A 19,687-nucleotide genomic window follows, 5' to 3' on the forward strand; every position below is an offset into this window, starting at 1 on the left:
CAGGAGCCAAATCTTACATTTTCCACTTGCTAGCTGTGTAATTTTGGGTAATTTACTTAACCATTTTGTACCTTAGTTACCTAAAAGTTGTTGTGAGGATTAAATGAGTCAAAATATGGAAAGCACATATAACAGTGCCTGGTAGATAGTAAGCACAAAATAAGTGTTACATGCCATTATTTAAGGAGTCAGATGGAAAGGAGAAATTCTACAAGTTTATGCATATACATATACGTCACATAAGTAACATTGCATGATACGATAAATAACATTGCATTGGATAAAATAACATTGCTAAGGATGAAAAGTACAGGGTGCTGAGAGGGGACTAAACCAGAAAAATCCTCATATAGATGAGGGCTCAAGGAAGAACCTCAATAAGGAAAGCTTCTCTGAGAACGTGATTTTTTATTTTTACTTTTTTTTTTTGCTGCTGCAAAAGCTTTATTTCCATTTGGTCCAAGGTTTGGGAAAGGGCTTCAGGCTGGTTTAAAAGCTGCCTAGTGGCTAGAGGGTGAGGCTCAGGCAGAAATCCCAATGCTAGGGGAATTCAGGGGACGTCCTTTGAAATCTGCTTGGCTCTGCAAGTTTCGAGTCGTGCTTGAGGATGAGCCTCTTGAATAGATAGTCGCCCAGCCTGGCCTCGGGGCAGGCCAGCCTGCGGAGGTTGGCCAGGTGGTCATCCAACTTCTTGATGGGTTTCACCTCATCTAGGAAGTGGCTCTCCAGGAAGTCACAGAGACGGGGGCCTGTGCGGGCAGAACCAGAGCATGAATGTCATAAGGACCTGATCCAGGTTCTTCTCCAGGGCCATGGCGGCTCCCATGGCACCAGGGTTTTACTCCACTCATATGAGACGGATTCTGCACGTCCTGGAACAGGGAGCGGCCACCGCACTGGTTCTGCATCTTCAAGAGAGGCTGGATGCCAACTCTTGGAAGTGGCCCACGCCCTCCAGAGCTACATCATCACGCTAGAAATAGAAGCTCAGAGAGAGGCAGGTGTAGGAGGACTGCAAGTGCAGACTGACCAGGTGGTTGACGGTGGCCAACACTTTGGAGGAATCATTCTAATGAATCTGGGAGCTCATGGTTGGTTAGCTGGCAATAAGGAGCTAACCACAAACAAACAAACAAAACAAAATGGTGTTGGTTTGTCCCCGAAGCAGGAGGTGGCCCAAAAGATGGTCCCAGATGCTGCGCATGAAGAGTTTGGAGGGCAGTGGGAAGCTGGAAGAGACAGAGTCCCTGGGTCTGTTCTGTCCAAATACTGCTGACATAAGAGACACATCTGTGGGACTGCAGGGCGTGCCAAGTAGGGAAGAGCTTGGTTGGCTTGAGGAATGAAAAGACAGTTGAGGCTGGAGCACAGTGAGGGACAAGAGTATCAAGAGCCCAAACAAGGCTTGTGGGCCAGGATTAGAATACTGGGTTTTATTCTGTGTGCCATGGACAGCCAGTGAAGGGTTTTAAGCACAGAAGTGTCATGATTATTCTGGTTGTCTAGTGGTGATTGTATTATAGAGGAGCTGGAGAAGTTCTCCACTTCCTGGTAGGTTGTTGCCCCATACAGACCAGATGAAAGATGGTGATTTGGGTTAGAATAGTGACACTGGAGATGGTGAAAAAGTAAACAGAGTCAATATATATTTTGCAGTGGCTTGGCAGTGGGAGGCAGAGAGATTGGGAGGTGCCAGGGCTGACAACCAGACTTTTGAAATGGTTATCTCAGTGGGTGCTAGTGCATTTACTAAGATAGCATAGACCAGATGAGAAGTTGATTTGGGCATGGCAACAGAGAGAATATTGGACATTCTTCATTATTCTAAATCACATTTTTGTAACAGCATTATTGACATATAATTCACAAAATGTACAATTTACTCATTTAAAGTGTAAAATTCAATGGTTTTTAGTATATTCACAGAGTTGTGCAATCACCATAATCAATTTTAAAACATTCTCATCATTCCCAAAGGAAAGTTCATAGCCATTACCAGTAATTTCCCATTTTCTTTGAATTCTTTCAGCCATTGGTAATCATTAATCTACTTTTTGTCTCTGTAGATTTATCTATTCTGAACATTTCCTATAAATCAAAATATACAGTATGTGGTCATTGATGACTGGCTTCTTTCACTTAGCATAATGTTTTCAGGGTTTATCCATGTTGTAGCATGCATCAGAACTTCACTCCTTTTTATGGCTGAATAATATTCCATTTTATGGACATACCACAGTTAATTTATCAATCCATAAATTAATAAACATTTGGATTGTTTCTACTTTTTGGCTACTATGAATAACACTACTTTGAACAATTATGTACAAATTTTTTTATGGATGTTTTTTCTCATTTCTCTTGGGTACATAATTAGGATTGGAATTTATAGGTCATATGATAACTCTATGTTTAACCTTTTGAGAAACTGCCAGACTGTTTCCCAAAGAGGCTGCACCATTTTATCTTCCCACCAGAAGTGCATGAGGGTTCCAATTTCTCCACATCCTCTCCAACACCTGTTATATCTGTCTTTTTTATTATAGCCACCCTAGTGGGTGCACAGTGCTATCTCCAGTTTTTATTTGCATTTGCCTGATGGCTAATAATGGTGAGCATTTTTTCATATGCTTACTGGCCATGTGTATATCTTCTTTGGAGAAGTGTCTAATCAGATCTGCTGCCCATTTTTTAATTGGTTATTTGTGTTTTTATTATTAAGCTGTAACAGTTTTTTAAGTATATTTTAGATACAAGTCATTTATCAGATATATAATTTGCAAACACTTTCTCCCACTGTGTGTGTGGTCTTTTCTTTTTTGGGGGGGGGTGGTATTTTTTGAAGCACATAGGTTCTTAATTCTGATAAAGCTCAATTTATCTATGTTTTTGTCACTAATGCTTTTGGTGTTACAGCTAAGAAGGCTTTGCTTGACCCACAGTCATGCAAATTTTCATCCTATATTTAGTCATCCTAGATTTTCTTCTAGGACTTTTATAGTTTTAGCATTTACATTTACATCTTTGATTCATTTTGAGTTCAGTTTTGTATAGTGTGAGATTGGGATCCAAATTTATTCTTTTACATGTGGGTATCCAGTTGTTCTAGCACCATCTGTTGAAAAGACTATTTTTTACCCCATTGACTTTTCTTGGCACTTGTGTTGAAAATCAATTAACAGTAGATGTGAAGGTTGATTTCTAGGCTCCATTTCTATCCCATTGATCTATATGTTTATTCTTGTTGGAGTGAGCAGAATTGAAGCCATGTTGGAACCTAAAACCCCCTGGGCTGTAGTAAAACTTTTTTTTTTAAGTTTTTTTCTTAGCTTGCATTTCTCTGAGTTCCCTCTTTTCCCATGATTAACGATATTTTGAACCTTGGTTATGGGGCCAGATGACACTATTTACATAAGTGTGGAGCTGTTTTTCAGATCCTGAGAAACCAAGGAAGACATCAATAAAGCTATGCTGATTCCACCCTGAAGCAAATCAAAATCGAGCAGTACACTAAGATAAATCAAGAACGAGAACAGAAGCCAAACAGGAGCCTTGACAAGAATTTGCACCTGGTCCCTTACATGTAGCCCCTGAAGCTCACATCTCCCCCTCCTCCTTTCCGTTCCTTCAACCTCCTCTTTAAAAACCCCCCAGTAAATCTGAGTCTTTGAGATAGTTTTAGTCTGGCCACTCCTTCAGGTTTACCAGAAAGATGGGTTAGCCTAACATCTCCCTCAGGTTACTAGTATTGCTGAATAAATCTGACTTCCTATTTCACCAGCAATTTTACTTTTGGGTCAGTTGTTTCTGTTTTGGTGGCTGGCAGCTGGACTTGGGTTCAGTAACATTTTTACACCAGTATCACACTGTCTTAATTACTGTAGCTTTGTAGTAAGTTTTGAAATTGGGAAGTGTGAGTCTTCTAACTTTGTTCTTTTCAAGATGGTTTTGGCTATTCTGGGTTCCTTGAATTTCCATATAAATTTTAGAATAAGTTTATTGATAAATGCAAAGATGCCAGCTGGGATTTTGATAGGGGTTGCATTGAATCTGTAGAACAATTTGGGAATTAGGGCTGTCCTTACACAATATTAAATCTTCTGGTTCATGAACATGGGATGCCTTTCCATTTATTTAGATCTTCTTTAACTTATTTCAACAATGTTGTTTAGTGTTCAGAACATGTTTTTCATTTCTCTTGGTAAGTTTATTCCTAAGTATTTTATTATTTTTGATGCTATTCTAAGAAATCACATTATTTTTTAAACCTATTTTAACCTGTCTGAAATCAAGATGTATCTTACAGTCAGGGTATCTTAGCACTATACCATATTTGGAATTCAGAAGAGATGTTTGAACTAGAGATAGAAATGTGAGTGTCATCTGAAGTTCGTTATTTAAAGTCACAACAGTGAATGAGATTCCTTCAGGGAAAGAATGATGAGAAGACAAGAGGATCCAGGTTGCAGTCCTGAGAAATCTCAACAAGTAGAAACTGAATAGGAGAGGAGGAGCCAGCAAAGGAAACATTTGTTTTGAGTTTATTTTTGTCATTATTGCTGTTATTGTTTATTAACAGACAGAAGTCCCTACAGGGCCAGGACCTTGTCTCTTTTGTTCTCTAATTAACCCTTGAGCTGAGCACTTTATTACACTTAGATATTAACTTGCATACCACAGATAAATTGAGAAAAATCATTCAAAATAATCTGTTTATTTGGGAAATAATATATTGATTATTACCAGCTCTTTCATCCCTGAAAATCCTACTTGAATACAAATAAGTAAATAAGCCTTTCAGGTCTTCTGAGAAGCATTTTAATCTGATTGATATTTGGGGTAGTAAACAAATATGCTTACTGCATATCAGCATAGAGTAATTGTCTAAAGGCATAAGAGGAAAAACAGGCAGTAGAAGTATAGTAGCATTCACAATTGAAATCAGAAATGTGTATAAAAGTCCTTCTAAGGAGTTCATATCCCATTCGCTGTCACATTTCTATAACATAAGTAGGACACCAACTGGTAGTAATGCTAATTCATCTGCCTTTCCTTTACCGTTTGTCACTTCACAGATGTTGAATCTTATCGATTTCTTTTTTCGGTTTTTTTTTTTTTTCATATTTCAAATGTCCTAACCATCACATAAAGTTACCATTTGCCATATCCTCAAGGCAGTGGTTCTCAACAAGGGGAGATTTTGACTCCTAGGGAACATCTGACAATGTCTGGAGACATTTTTAGTTGTCACAACTGGAGATGAGCTGCTACTGGCACCAAGCAGATAGAAGATAGGGATGTTGCTGAACATCCTACAATCCCCAAGACTGACCTCCAAAACAAAGAATCATCCAGCCCAAATATCAGTGGTGCTGAGGTTGAGAAATTCTACCTCTGGGCTAAGTTTATATGTATATGAACTTCCTGGGGGCAAAGTCCCTAGCTTTTGCCCAATTCTCAAAGGAGGTATGGGTCAAAAACTTAAGAAACACTGGCTTTAACAGATATTTCATCTAGGCCATGATAAACAGTGACATATTAATCCTACTTTGCAACAGAACTCACCTCTAGTTAAGAAGACTTATCTCTGCCAGCCAGATTTCACTGTCCACTTTTATAGCTAGACAAACACAGACAACTCTAGATTTCCTGGTCTCTAGGTCCTACAAGTACCTCATCCCCCAATCAGCCAGATTAATACAAATATTATGGCTATGGTGACAATTAATGATTAAGCCATAACTTCATGACATGTCAATTTAAAAACCTGCTCTCTTTGGACACACTCAGTTCATTTGATCAATTATTCAGCACATACTGTGTTAAACAGACTGCTAGTCACTGGGTATATGTTGTTGAAAACAAGCTTACAATGTAGTACCAGAGAGATGTTAATAAAATTTAAATGTAATTTAAACTGCAATAAGGAAGGGAGTGTGAAAAGTGAAGGTGAGAGGAACTGAAATGACAATGAAGAGAAAGGACTGCAGGCCCTGATCACTGCTCCCACCATTTGTATCTTATCCCACTCAAATGTAATAGGCAGCTAACTGCCTCCTGGCTAGTTTTAGAAATTCTGTTGTATCTCTATCCCAGTCCAGGTAATTTGGGATATATTCATACTTAACTAACATTTCCTGGGCACTGATAGGCAAATTTAAACTGGAGGCTATGGCCAAGGTGAGAATATCAAATGCAAAAGCTTCATTTGGGGGGGGGTCATCAATATATCTAATTAGAAACCAATGTGGTTGGGGGGGGAAGGGTGTAGGATACAGAATAAAGCTGCTGTCTAAAATGCCGTTTCCAGATAATCAGTTGTAATAATCGTTACACTCACCATCGTTCTTGATCAGACATTGGAAATTTGCTGCAGTCACCTGTAAATCAAGAGAGAAAAAAATGAACTTTAACTATTCCCCCAAATAGTAGAAGATTAGTATATATTTAGTGGTCAGCCTAACCCAGTCAGGTAAGCCTGGCCAACTATTTTTATTGGAGTGGTCAGGCTTAAATTTTGGGGGGGGGGGGGGGCGGGCTGGCAGGTTTGGGGATCCAAACCCTTGACCAGGCTTGAATCTTGAACTCATTAAAAACCCCACGTTGAAATGCTCAACATCACTCAGCATTTGGGAAATGCAAATCAAAACCACTATGAGATACCATCTCCCTCCAGTTAGGATGGCTAATATCCATAAGACTGATGAGAATGATAAATGCTGGTGAGGTTGTGGAGAAAAAAGAACACTCCTTCACTGTTAGTAGGACTGCAAAATGGTGCAGCCTTTATGGAAGAAGAACTGGAGGTTCCTCAAACAATTAGATAGATCTACCATATTACTCAGTACTCCCATGTTTATTGCAGCACTATTTACGATAGCCAAGAGTTGGAACCAGCCTAAATGTCCATGATCAGATGAGTGGATAAGGAAAATGTGGTTTATCTGTCACCAACCAATACCCCGAGGGGAGACGGTGGGAAATGAAGGGACCCAGTTTATGGGATCAGGAGGACCTTAGAAAACAAAACAAAAATAAAAACCCCACGTTGGTAAAATAGCCTGGGTTTCCGTGGGAGTAAGATAAAGGTTAGCTAGTGACAGAACAAAGGCTGCGCGTCCCTGTTCAGGGCCACCCGGCCCCCGGCCTCACTGGGGGAGGGGAGTAGCGGGCGCGCACGGGTGGAGGTCCGCCGGGGCGGTGACCCCTGTGACGGCAATCCCGGCGCTCCTTTCCGGGCCCCTCCGTGGACCGGCGCCTCTCAGCCAGTGCACAGGAGGGCGCCGCCGAGAGGGGAACTCCAGCCCGGGAGGCGCGTGAGAAGGACGCTGGGGCCGAGGCCGGGCCGCCGCCCGAGTGAGCAAGAGACTTGTGTAATACACTGCGGCCAGGTTACCCGCCAGAACCAAGATCACGCGGCTCCTAGGGCAGAGTGGAGAAGCCGCCCAGAGAGAGCACGCTGGAGAGGAGACGCGTCCGGGGACAGGAGCCGACGTCCCCAGCAGTTCCCGTCCGCCAGGCCCCGCCCCTTCACGCTTATGTAATAGGGGCGCACTACCATTGGCCCGCGCGACAGGAAAGAGCGCAGGCGTGCGGGCGGGGTCGGGGCGGGGGAGGCAGCCTCTGGAAGGCGAGTGGGCGGGGCTGCGAGGAGAGGGCGGCGCTAGGGCGACTGGGAGAGCAGCGCGGCGTGCGCGGGCACGAGGCGTAGTGGCCCCCCCACAAGGCTGAGGCGGCGGCGGGCGCGCGCGCGCGGCGGCGGCGGGCGTGCGAGGCGCGGGCTGTTGTGCTCCGGGTTCTCCTCTTTCCCCTCCTTGGCGGGTGGAGGAGGCCGAAGCGGTGCTGGGCGCGCTTCCCCTTCCTCTCCCTCGGGCGACCTCCCCCGGCCCTCTCGCACTGCGCGGTCTCTCCGACGCAAGACTGTCCCGGCCCGGGTGAGCGGCAGCGGGGACGGCGCTGACGGCGCAGGACTCCCAGGAACCGGGGTGGGGGCTGGCGGTGGCGGGAGCCGTGGGGGGAGCGAGGGGTCGTGGAGGTCGCCGGTCTCCCAGAGGGCGGCGGGACCCGGCCCGGCGCGCGCCGCGGGAAGGGGGGAAGCTCGGGCGCCTGCCAGGCCCTGCAGGTGGCCGGGTCGCAGGCCGGCCTCGGGAGCGGAGCGGTAACCTTACCCCCTGGCGACAGCAGCTGGTCGGTAGCTCGAAGCCGGGGCTCCCCGTGGCCGAAGGCGCTGGGTTTCGGGCAGCGGAGGCCTCCAGGAGGCACGTCTCGGGCCAGGGTCCGTGAGGACTGGCGGGTAGGAGGGGGCTGTGTGGCCTTTGGTGGCAGGAGGAGGAGAGGGCTCTTCGAGGCGGGAGAGGCTGGTTTGGGAAGGAAGGTGCGCCAGGCTGCGGCTGGGGCCAGTGAAGTGTTGGGGGAAGTGGACCTTTTTCCTGGGGCTTTCATTCGCTCCTCTCCCGAAAAAGATGTAGTAAAGAACTGGGATCCGCATGTGGAGCAGAGCCTGGGCCTCTTCCTTTCGCTTGATTTTGGAGGATGAGCTCATTTCCCGAACCCCAAATCCTTTTCTTTCACTCAGTTTTGGTTTTAAAAGGATCTTTGGGACAGTGCTTACTTGTTGCCTCCTGCGAGAGAGCTGCTCATTTTAGAAGAACTCATTCGTTCTACTACTTCCCTCTTTACAGCCCTCTCGAAAAACCGCACTAAGAGTTACGTTAAAAACCGGCGTGTGGGTATTTGTAAATTACCTCTGCTCCTCATTTTGTCGCATTTAATCAAGGAGCCGTTATGCTTAAGATTTTGTAGGAAAATTTATTGGCTTAAGAGCAAGTCTTACGTTGAGCTGTCCAAAAGCATGTGGTTTGTTCGTTTGCGTTTCTACTTTCAGAAAGGAAGTCAATGTAGTGTGTTGTCAGAAGTGAGGGGCCTACCCCGTGCATTTAGCCTGTTTGATTCAATTTCCTTTCCCTGGGGTTAAGTTTTACGTCTTAAAAATGCGAACAAGGGACTACTGCTTTTTATTTAGTAAAGCTCTTATGGCTTTTTTTGTTGCTGTTGTTAGGGACAGTGTAAAATAGGTCAAATCTATTGCGTAATTTTATATTTTAGAAGTCCTAAATGCAAAAGTTAATAATAATTTTGTCTGTTTTAATGACATTACTTTGTACAGATCACTGCATGGCAATGTCATCAAAATAACTAATAATTTCTAGATAGCAAAGAAACTTCTGGAAATAGTGGTCTGTCATTTTATGGGTTTTTTTTTTTTTTTTAAATGTAAAACAAGAGGTAACCCACAAGATCGGTGTATTAACATACACAGGATACACTGTGTGGAAGAGTTAAGATGCATGAGTGGACTGAAGTATTCTAACATGAGGCCCTGATACTAAGACATTGAGACATTAAGAATGTTATAAAACACTGGTATACATAAAGATTGAACACTTGAGTACTGTCATTCAAATATGCAGTGCATATTTGAATTCATACAATGCATTAAGTATCCAAACCTGTTTCCATAGGAATAGGTAAGCTTGCCATAACGTTTGGACTTAAATATACTTTTTTAAAAAAGTCATGCCATTTGGCTTAGAATTAATAAGGATTGGGTTTTAAAAAACGAAAATAGAAGCTTAGTCTTCAAGGACTAACACAGCTAGTAATATTTACCATTGTTTGGTGGGAATGGGGTTCTAATATTAAGCTACCATACTAAACATTTTCGTAATTGGTAAAATATTAAGCTGGCTTCCTAGAAAAGCATTGGTCCTCTTCTATATTTTATCTGACTTTCAGTTCAGTGTTTAATACCAGTGAGAACTTATCCAATCAGGGTATTTATTTTTTCAGTTTTCTCTGGGGGAGGGGAGCTCAGTTGTTTCTATGAAATTCTTTGGCCTCATATTCACTAACTAATTAGGGTTCTAGTGAGAAAAAGTTTGTACTCTTTCCTGGTGAAGTTAGTGTAGATCCCTTGTATGTTTGTGTCCCGCAATGATTTAAACATTTAAATTTTAATTACAGTGCTAGTCAAAACTATACATAGGAATTCAACTTAGAATTCAATTTTAATATATTTGAAAAGCAGTTGAAACCTAGACCCTTTGGGAACAGGTTTAACTTGTATTGTCTAATAGAAGTTTTTAATTTTAATGGAAATGTAAAAGTAACTTTTTGAAGTGGCTGTTTTTAACCCATTAAGGTTCAGACTATCAGTAGTAAAAAGTAGTCTTTCAATTTTGTGAAGATTCTCCTATCAAGATGAACTATCTGCTCTCAAGTTCATTCTCTCAACTAGGAACTAATTTAATCTCATTATATAATTTGTGCAGCAATCCAGCAAAGACCAACTTTTAAGGAAAATTTAGAATAACACAGTAGTTTTATGAAACCTAAGTATTTAAGACAGCAATTTCTACCTTACCTATTCCCATGGTCACCTTTAGAAGGATTAGGGAAAGCTCTTATTTCTCTTTAAGTTGTAACAATCCCAGGTCACAACAATGAATACTGGCAGGAGAATGTACCTTTGCAAATTGATCAAATCAGTGATGGGGGAGTGGGGAGAACTAAACTTATTTGTGTAAACATTTGAAAATTACATACAGTAAAGCACACAAATCTTAGGTGTACAGCTCAATGAATTTTTACAAGTAAACACACCTGTGTAACCATTACTTGGTTCAAGTTATAGAACATTGTCAACACCCCGTAAATCCCTCTCTTGCTGTCTCTCGCCTTCATTAGCCTATAACCCCCAAGGTGACCCCTTTCACTGTAGATTAGCTTTGCTTCTTTAGAACTTCATTCAGTGTATATTCCTTGTAACTGGTTTCGTTTCTTTAGCATGGAGGTACAACATATTGTTTCTTATAACAACAATTTCTCCTTTTTAAATGCTGTATAGTATTCAATTGAACAAGCTATGTATCCATTTTACTATTGATGGGCATTTGGATTGTTTCCAGTTTTGGAACAGGTACTTTGAATTCTTGTACATCTTTTATTGTACAAACATGTGCATTTCTGGTGGATATATACCAAGAGTGGAATTGTTCCATCATAGAGTAGACAACTGCCAACCAGTTTTCTACAGGAGTTGAACCAGTTTATACTCTAGTAGCTTTGTGTGTGAGAATTTGAAAACCCATATGTTTTGATTGTCAGATGTTTCTATAAAACTTAAGTCTTTATCTATGAGAACATTACTATGCTTAGATTACTCTGTATTAGAGTAAAATAAATTACTCAAATGCCTCAACTTCTGCTTTTAGATATGGCTCGTGGACAGCAGAAGATTCAGTCTCAACAGAAAAATGCCAAAAAGCAAGCTGGACAAAAGAAGAAACAAGGACATGACCAAAAGGCTGCTGCCAAAGCTGCCTTAATATATACCTGCACTGTCTGTAGGGTAAGGAGAATTGAAAGACAGCTTTCCCATGGGCAATTCTTTCATTATAAATTGGTTTGTATAAGTAAAATTATGAAACCATGACAAAATAAATTTCACTAAATTAGTGATGAAGAAAACCTTTACCTAAAAGAACTAGAGTAGTTCAAGCTTTACTTGAAATAGGAGATTTGAGAGCTGGTTATTTTAGGAATCCATCTTCATTCACCCTTTCAACAAATATTTGGCCAGGCACAATTCTCTAGGTGCAGGGGAAAAGGAATGAACAAAGCAAAGGCCCTCTCCTTATGGAGAATAAAGACATCTTCATAAGGGCATACAATATATTGTGAACTTTGTAAGAAAGACAGATGTACATTCTTAGTTTAGAGCAAGATGCTAGCAAATATACCTCTGGTTATAAATTGGTCCCCCCCCCATCACTAAATCCATAGTTAGAATGTCTGTAAAACTGTGTAGTGTATATTCATGTTGAGGGCTTTTACTAGAATTCATGTGTTTTATTAGATTTGAAGAAAAGTAGTAACAACAGTTACTGTTGAGTGTTTACTGTGTGCCAGGCACTGATCCAGGTGCTTTACATGTATTTACCCATTTAGTCCACACAACAACCCTCTGAGACAAAGTAATTTTATTATTCTCATTTTACAGAAAAGTAAACTGAGTCATGGGAGTTAAACTGTGTGGTATCACCCAGCTAGTAAGTAGAAGAGCTGGGACCTGAACCCAGGCAGTCAGGCTTCAGAGTCCACCCTCTGGACCACTATACTACACTGCCTCTCAAAAAAGTGATTCTGAAATTCCAAGTCAGAGTCTCTTTCTTGCCTGTTTGTTTAAGCTCACTGCCCTTGAAGTTAGTGGATGGAAGTATAAGAGGAAAAAAGCACAGTGGCAAGGTCCGATACATATACATAGGTATAATTTTCAAAGCCCCATACCTTGGTAGGATTGATGGCATGGATAGGAAGCGATCTTGATAACACATGATTCCTGGATTGAAATTTATCATCTGTTAAAGTCATTACCAGTGAAACAGAAGTTCCTAAATACACAAAAATTCTCATTAATCTAAGAGAAGGAATCTGTTACATTAAACATCTTGTTTATATTGAGCTTTGATACACTCAAAATAATTAAATTGAGCAGGTTCTGACTCTGTTTGGAAAGAGGCAGAGTGAAAATAAATTTCACTAAATTTGTGATGAAGAAACCTTTACCTAAAAGAACTAGAGTAGTTCAGATATTTAAAAACCCAAAACAAAATCAAAAGTTTTTATTTCATGTTCTGTGTAATTGGTTATGTTGAAGAATAAATAACTGAAGGTCTGTGCTGAGGGAAGTCACTATAGTGTAGTATTTGAGAGCTGAAGTACCAAGTACTAGATTAAAACATATGTTTTAGAAAAATTAAACTCTGAGTTTTAGTTTCCTCATGTAAAATGAGGATGATGGAGCTAAAGATTACTGTGAAGCTTCTATGAGAATTAAGGTAACATGCTTAACCTAGTAAGGGTTCAGTAAATGTTACCTATTGTTTGCTATTGTTAATCAGATCAGCCAAATACATTCTATATGACCTTCCCTCTTCTTCATATGTGAAATGTGGGAATGTTAGGAATTTCATCTTCGTATGCCAGCCACTACATTGTAGGGATTCAAAAGTGTTTTGTGATAATTGTCTATCAGGAGCAGGTTCAGGATTTTAAAAGGCAACACATTTTTATTTCAGAAATAAGGTCTAGATCATTTTTTTCCCCCACAATTTTTTAATTAGACACAAATGCCAGACCCTAAGACCTTCAAACAGCACTTTGAGAGCAAGCATCCTAAGACTCCACTTCCTCCAGAATTGGCTGATGTTCAGGCATAAAGTTGTTTACAGGTAATTGACCTCTTTTTCTATTGGTTTGTTAATTTCAGGGTTTCATGCAAGAACAAAACTATTTTCTGTAATGGTGAAATTAATTTCTGCTTTAGTTCTGAGACTTTATTGCTTCCCCTTTTTAAGTTAATGTTTAACTTAACTTCATTACTAGAACTTTGCAATTGTTGCTTACAATTTACTAGAACACTTTACAATTGTTAAGAGTCCTTTTTCTCAGTCCTTTCAATGACTTTGAAACATCCAAGTTTTTACTACTTTAGCCAAAAATGGGGGGATGAGTTGGATGCTGGCCTACTCTGGTCCAAGAATGGAAGAGACTTATCAGCTTAACGAAAATAGTTTTTACAAAGGTATATGAGTATCTCTGTCCCAGAAATGATGCAGACCAGTGTTCCTGAGCACCTTTTTAGTTATTTTCCTTGAAGTCTTTAGAGTTTCTAAGTATTGAAACACAGGACAAAATGTAGGCATATGCTGTATAAAGTTGGTAATTGAGTGAAAATTATCAGTTCACACTTTCTGTGTGGTTGGGTTTTTTCCTCTGCATGGTGGAGTGGGTATGTTGTGCATGTGTGTGTGTGTTTGCGAATTGTTTCTTTTTAATGTAAAGTCATCAAAGATCTGTTTATAAAATCCAGGTGACAAATCTATCAGAGACTAACTTGATAGTCTTCCTTCCAAGACATTTGAAATGCATGTAAGTTGCATTGTGCAATGGTTACATTCACTGAAAATTTTGCTTATGTTTTATAGGTGAATTCATGACACCTTTGACTCTTCTACTGTCTCAGACCTTAGGTAACAAACCTGCAGCTGCTTTTCTAACAAACTGTTGATCAGCAAAAATAAAGGGGCTACAGAAACATTCATTTTTATGCTGTTCCCTTTTGGGCTTCATGCAAAGACAATTCTGTGTAAATGTACAGTTGACTCTGATTTGGAAATCTGAAAATCAGTCCATCCTTGTTATAAAATTTTTTTACAATTGTAATTATATTGATGTTCATATTGTGTAAAATAACTCATTTAATAAAGTAGTACTTTGATTTTACAACATCACAGGATAAATGATTCTAGAAATTCTGTTCTAACTTTCCACATTATTTGCCTTATAAAAATGTAATGAATTCCTCAGCTAGAATTGCAAATGTAATTCTTTTCTCCCTTTCTCAGCTCAGTGGCAGGTTGGTTAAACTAGAGCAGACTCATTCATTAAAATTGCACACAAGATTTTATTGGCAGCTGATGATCTATATGAAGAATGACTTATCTGCTGCCTTAGTATATTGGAATTATGTGTCATTGCCCCTCTCTGGTCATTTCCTGTGTTTGAAATTGGAATATTTTAACTTGCTGTATGACCTGGCTCTAGCTGCCAGCTAGGTGTGCCCTACAGATAACTGATAAATCCTAAATGCAGTTGGATTGACAGTGAGCCCTTCTGAAAGATTAGATTCTTAAGTATATGCTATAATGAATTAATTATTAAGCCTATTGTTTAATATAAAATATGATGAAATGAATGTGAACTGGTAAAGATCTATATTTTATAAATTATACTGGATTCTTTGAAAATTCTTCATGTTCTTTAATTTGAAATTGAGAAATAATTCTTGAAGGAGGTTTTGGAAGTTATTAACTATTTGGCCAATTTTATGAATGGATTTTTGCATTAACACGAAGATGGGAATGATTTGTGGTTGGGTTAATTCCCAGAACCCTCTCCTTTCTTTCTGTTCTAAATGAGTTGATGATTTTAGGAGTTTACTTTCTGTTGATTCCTAAAATCAAAGACTATGTGTATAGTATGACTTCCATCAGAACTAGAAAAGTGTTAAAATAGGCCAACATTCACATTCTTTTGGATGTAAGGATGGGGAAATAGGTTTGTCCATGTGGATAAGATAAATCCTACTCAATTAAGGCAGACTAATTTTAGGGTTCTTCTAATTTGCTGTTGTTAACTATTGTACAAATGAAACTGCTGTAACTCAACTAAAATTTAAAATTAACATAATAGGAAGAACACTAAAATATTTACTGGTAACTGTTTAGAGCCACATATCTGATCCTATGGATTTATAAAATGAATTTCCTCTTTCTGCTGTAAAACATCACTGCATTTGTTTTGTAGCTCTGCATATTCTGCCCGCCTTGTTTGTCTTCACTGTACGCTTAAAATATTTCCAAGGAAAAGCTTCAGTGCTGATAGTTTCTTAGCAACTCTTATTCTTATACCCATACTTTTAAAATATCATCCTTTTGTTTCATGTATTTAATTTCCTAAGTATCAGATTTAATATCTGTTGTTTCCTAATATATTGGTTACCAGAACATTAAAATTTTACCTGATTTCTTCTGAGTGTTACAGAAGTTCTGGTTAAATTACAAAAGTTTTTGAAAGTGCTTTGAGCATATGTATATGTTTAGTAACATCATTTAAAAACCATTCACAAGTTTTGGTTTAATTTTCTTTTTTCGTTTGTTTTATTAACTGTAATTCAGAATAAAAGGTTTTTGTCCTTGTATTTAACCCTTTTTTTATAAGCAGCTGAAGGCACCATATTTAACTCTATATCTCAGTGATAGGGAAATAGCTGAATTGATCTTGCATAAGACATTAATTCTTCATGTGGGGATTTTTTAGTACAATCCCCTTTTTATTGTGTTTGAGTTAAATCTGCTATAAGGAGAAAATTCCAAGTCTTAAATGTCCTTGTTATTTAATTTGAAGATTCTTTAACAGAGCACAAGAAACTTTGTCATAAAACTGTTATGGTGTCTTCAAAGATTTGATAAAATACTCTGAGAATTGGTCCGCTTGTATTCTGTATTTCCATTAGTTGCCAAAAGGATGGGGTTTAAGATTCAACTTGTTTCCATTCTCTTCATATGGATATACATCCCCATGTTTAACTGACACACTGGGGGCTCAGTTGTATGCTGTAATGTCTTATTAAAAAAGGTATTAAAGCTAAACTAGTCTAATTTCTTCCACAGTTTCAGAGGTTTTTATATTGCCTCTTTCCCTTTTTTTTCTTCTTTCTGAATTTAGAATTGTCTCTCTTGAGTACAGCTCTGTAGTTCTAAGGGTGGCAGGAGATTCCTTTCATTTCTCATCGTTTTCCCTTCAGCCTTTGTCTATTTTGGATCTGAAGAATACTTCCTAAGAATGAACGGAAAAAGTTCGTCATTCCGAAACCTTACTGTATAGAATAAATGTAAGTTATTGGAAGGGGAAGTAATTGGCTATTGACAAGAACAAAAATGCTCATCAGTTAATTGAACTGGATGATTAAGTCCTTGATGACACTGACTAAAATTTGAGTTGCTTTTGTTTTTATATTAAAGATACTATATAGGTAATTAAGCACATCTTAATTCAAATCTGAGATGTAGCATGAATAAGATAGAATTTACCAATGTTACTATTTTATAAAAAGAAAAAATCCAAAAATTTAAAAACCCCCGTTTTTCATTTCAATTAATATATGGAATATACAGTATCTATCTTTAAATGTGGTTAATGTGAAGGCCTTTTTCTATAGTACAGTGATTGACCACAGTCCAAACTATAAATGAAATACCATATTTAAACTACTCAGTCTGAATTGATTCATTTGCAGTAAATTTCTAGGGTTTTGGAGGGGAGGGGGAGGTTTGGTTTGGTTTTGGTCAGAGATTTATGTTAGAGTGTATAGCAATAAGGATCAACACTAGGGGGTTGTGTTTACTGTGACTTTACATTCTGGAGTAGTTCAGGCTAGCCTACTTTTATCTACTGTAAAAGTTTCAGGAAAATCTTAAGAGCTTCCATTGTAAAGACTTAATAAAACATCTTTCTACTTGACTGGGAAATAGATGTTTTATTAATAAAAGTTTAACTTGTCATTGTTAATTGTGGATTGACATGTTAAACTGAAAATCTTTATTATTTTAGAAGTTCTTTTAATAAGCTGTTTACTGAGTTACTTTTTTTTTTTTTTTTCTTTTTAATGAACAGCCTTTTTTTAGCTTCAATTCTTTGTACATAGTATGGCTCCAAATTTAAAATCTTCACATACAGACTTTAATTTATTTATATTCATATGGGCATATCTTTAGTATGAAGTAATTATGTTAAAATATCATATTACTGTCTAATCATCTTTTATGTACACAGCATCACATTTTCTATATTTGTTATGTTAATAACGGCTTAGGTTTTTGTAGACCAAATAAGTACCTCACTTTATCATTACCTTCTTTATTATAGGATGAGACTTGCATTTTTGGACTGTATTTCACTAAAATTTTAATTGCCAGGAAGTATGCCATCATAATATTTCCTCTATAACAATGTAATAGTGTAATCAGAATGAGATCTATAGCTAGGGTGACCATATGCCCTGGTTTGTCAAAGACTTAGTTTAAATATTAATTTAATATTAGATCTAAAGTTAATTAATATTAAATAGTATTAAATACTAAAGTGTCTTGATAGAAATCTTAATATTGCCTCCTTTTACTCACATGTCAGCCAGTTTATAAATCACCTGTATCAAACAACTAAGGTGTTTTTTTTTTTTAATGTAGAACTTTTTTTAAGCTCTTTATAATATCCAGAACTGGCAAGGTTTGTTTTTTAAAGGTCTTGAATGTATTTTTACTTTAAAAACATTTTTTTATCCTTCTGAGACTTAAATATCTGATAAAATGAATTAGATTTCAAAACTTTGAAATGCCTTTATTCATAGGCATTCATATAAACTTTATATTGTTTTACTAAGTTCAGAATTTTGTTCCCTCTTTATCTTTTCACCTGTCGGAATGAGGGTACTACTTGTTGGTATAGGAGGCCTTTGCTGATGCAGGAAAAGGAAATTGGCTACAAATTAAAAAGCCTCTGGGCTGACAGTATTGAAAACTATAGCAAACTTTTGATTTTTTGATATAAGAAGCTTCTACATATTATTTGATCTGGATCTCTTAGATTTCTTTTTAATAGGCTCTTAATTTTGGAATAATTTTAGATCTGCAGAAAAGTCTGTAAAGTTACAAGAGAGTTCTCATATACCCCTCACCCAATTTCAGTTTCCCCAATGTTACATATTACGTTACTTTACGTTACTGTGATATGTTTGTCCAAACTGAGAAATCAACATTGGTATGTTACTATTAACTGTAGTTTTTCTGTTATTATCCTTTTTCTGCTCCAGGATTAAGTCCAGAATACCACATTGCATTAAGTTGTCATTTCACCCTAGTCTTCTCTGGTTTGTGACAGTTTCTCCGGCTTCCCCTTGTTTTTCATGACCTTGACAGTTTGAAGGTGTATGTATTAGGTATGTTTTAGAATGTCCCTCAGTCTGGATTTGTCTGATGTTTTTCTTATGATTATACTGGGGTAACAGGCTTTGGAGAGAAGAACAGAGAGGTGAGGTGCCCTTCTCATCACATCGTCTTGGGGGTACATGATACCGCCTGACATCACTGGTGATGTTAGCCTTCATCCCTTGGTTAAGGTGGTGTCTGCCAGCTTTCTCTACTGGGAAGTTGCTCTTTTTTCTTTCCCATAGGCTATTTTTTGGAAGTAAGTCCAGCCCTTACTCAAAGGGAGCGGGGATTAGGTTCCACTACCTGGAGGGAAGAGTATCTATATATATTATTTGTAATTCTTCTGTAAAGAAGATTTGTTTCTTCCCATTTATGTATTTGTTCAATGATTTATTTATATCTATATGGACTCATAATTCAATACTATTATATATTTTGTTATTTAGTTATTCCAGCTTTGGCCACTGGGAGCTTTTTCAGGTTGGCTCCAGGATCCCTTTGATCCCTATAAACTGCAAGATGCTCAGGGCTCATTTTGTATTGTCCCTGTTCCAGCCCTTGAATGAGCCATTTCTTCAAGGAGCTTGATTCCTTTTATTGGAGAATGGTGTTTAGAAACCGAGATCTGGGCACTGGGTGTAAGTTGTTGGTTTTTAATTATGAAATATTGAACTTTTTTCCACCATTACTCACTGTTACCTCAAATAGTGTTACTATTTGAGGGCTGTAGGGAGGAAAAGTATCCTTATCCCACATCTGTTGGGGTTAAGCTTTCTGAATGAGAAGCTTTCTGGACATTACTGAAGCCTTCTCTTTCAAGTAACCAACATATTATTGAGAATAATATATATGAAGTTAGTTGCTTTGTAAGCTGCAAAGCATTATATAAAAGTGAATAATACAAAGAAATATAGCAAAGTTCCTTAATCTTTAGAAATTAAAATGCATTCAGGAGATAACGCATATATTCATTTACATAATTTTAGGCTATATGGTTAAGTGTTCGGTGTATTTTATAAATGATAACTTCTGTAGGAATACAGAAGGGATATATACATTTAGGAGGGAGATGGCGT

General features: G+C 38.5%; 1 protein-coding gene and 1 long non-coding RNA gene across 2 annotated transcripts; one reads left to right on the plus strand and one right to left on the minus strand.

The window, feature by feature from the left end:
- Positions 1 to 462: 462 nt before the first annotated feature.
- LOC134363584 (uncharacterized) lies at positions 463 to 7,473 on the minus strand. The gene is made up of 3 exons (XR_010021757.1): positions 7,397 to 7,473; positions 6,341 to 6,380; positions 463 to 749 (listed from the first exon to the last, which is right to left on the minus strand). It is a non-coding gene; the product is annotated as an uncharacterized LOC134363584 (long non-coding RNA).
- A 261-nt stretch (positions 7,474 to 7,734) lies between these two features.
- On the plus strand, positions 7,735 to 16,290 carry ZNF706 (zinc finger protein 706). The gene is made up of 4 exons (XM_063079672.1): positions 7,735 to 7,934; positions 11,274 to 11,410; positions 13,185 to 13,292; positions 14,049 to 16,290. Exons 2-3 carry the CDS (start codon positions 11,276 to 11,278, stop codon positions 13,278 to 13,280), a joined length of 231 nt encoding a protein of 76 aa, XP_062935742.1. The 5' UTR covers positions 7,735 to 7,934; positions 11,274 to 11,275; the 3' UTR covers positions 13,281 to 13,292; positions 14,049 to 16,290.
- The last annotated feature ends 3,397 nt before the right edge of the window (positions 16,291 to 19,687 follow it).

This window comes from Cynocephalus volans, chromosome 15 (assembly GCF_027409185.1).
Source record: "Cynocephalus volans isolate mCynVol1 chromosome 15, mCynVol1.pri, whole genome shotgun sequence".
Lineage (NCBI taxonomy): Eukaryota > Metazoa > Chordata > Mammalia > Dermoptera > Cynocephalidae > Cynocephalus > Cynocephalus volans.

Excerpts from the sequence above, each read along its gene's own strand:
- ZNF706 (XM_063079672.1), top strand. The coding sequence starts at position 11,276 with ATGGCTCGTGGACAGCAGAAGATTCAGTCTCAACAGAAAAATGCCAAA. Across the intron at positions 11,411-13,184 it reads ATACCTGCACTGTCTGTAGG|ACACAAATGCCAGACCCTAA; the intron begins GTAAGGAGAATT and ends TTTTTTAATTAG.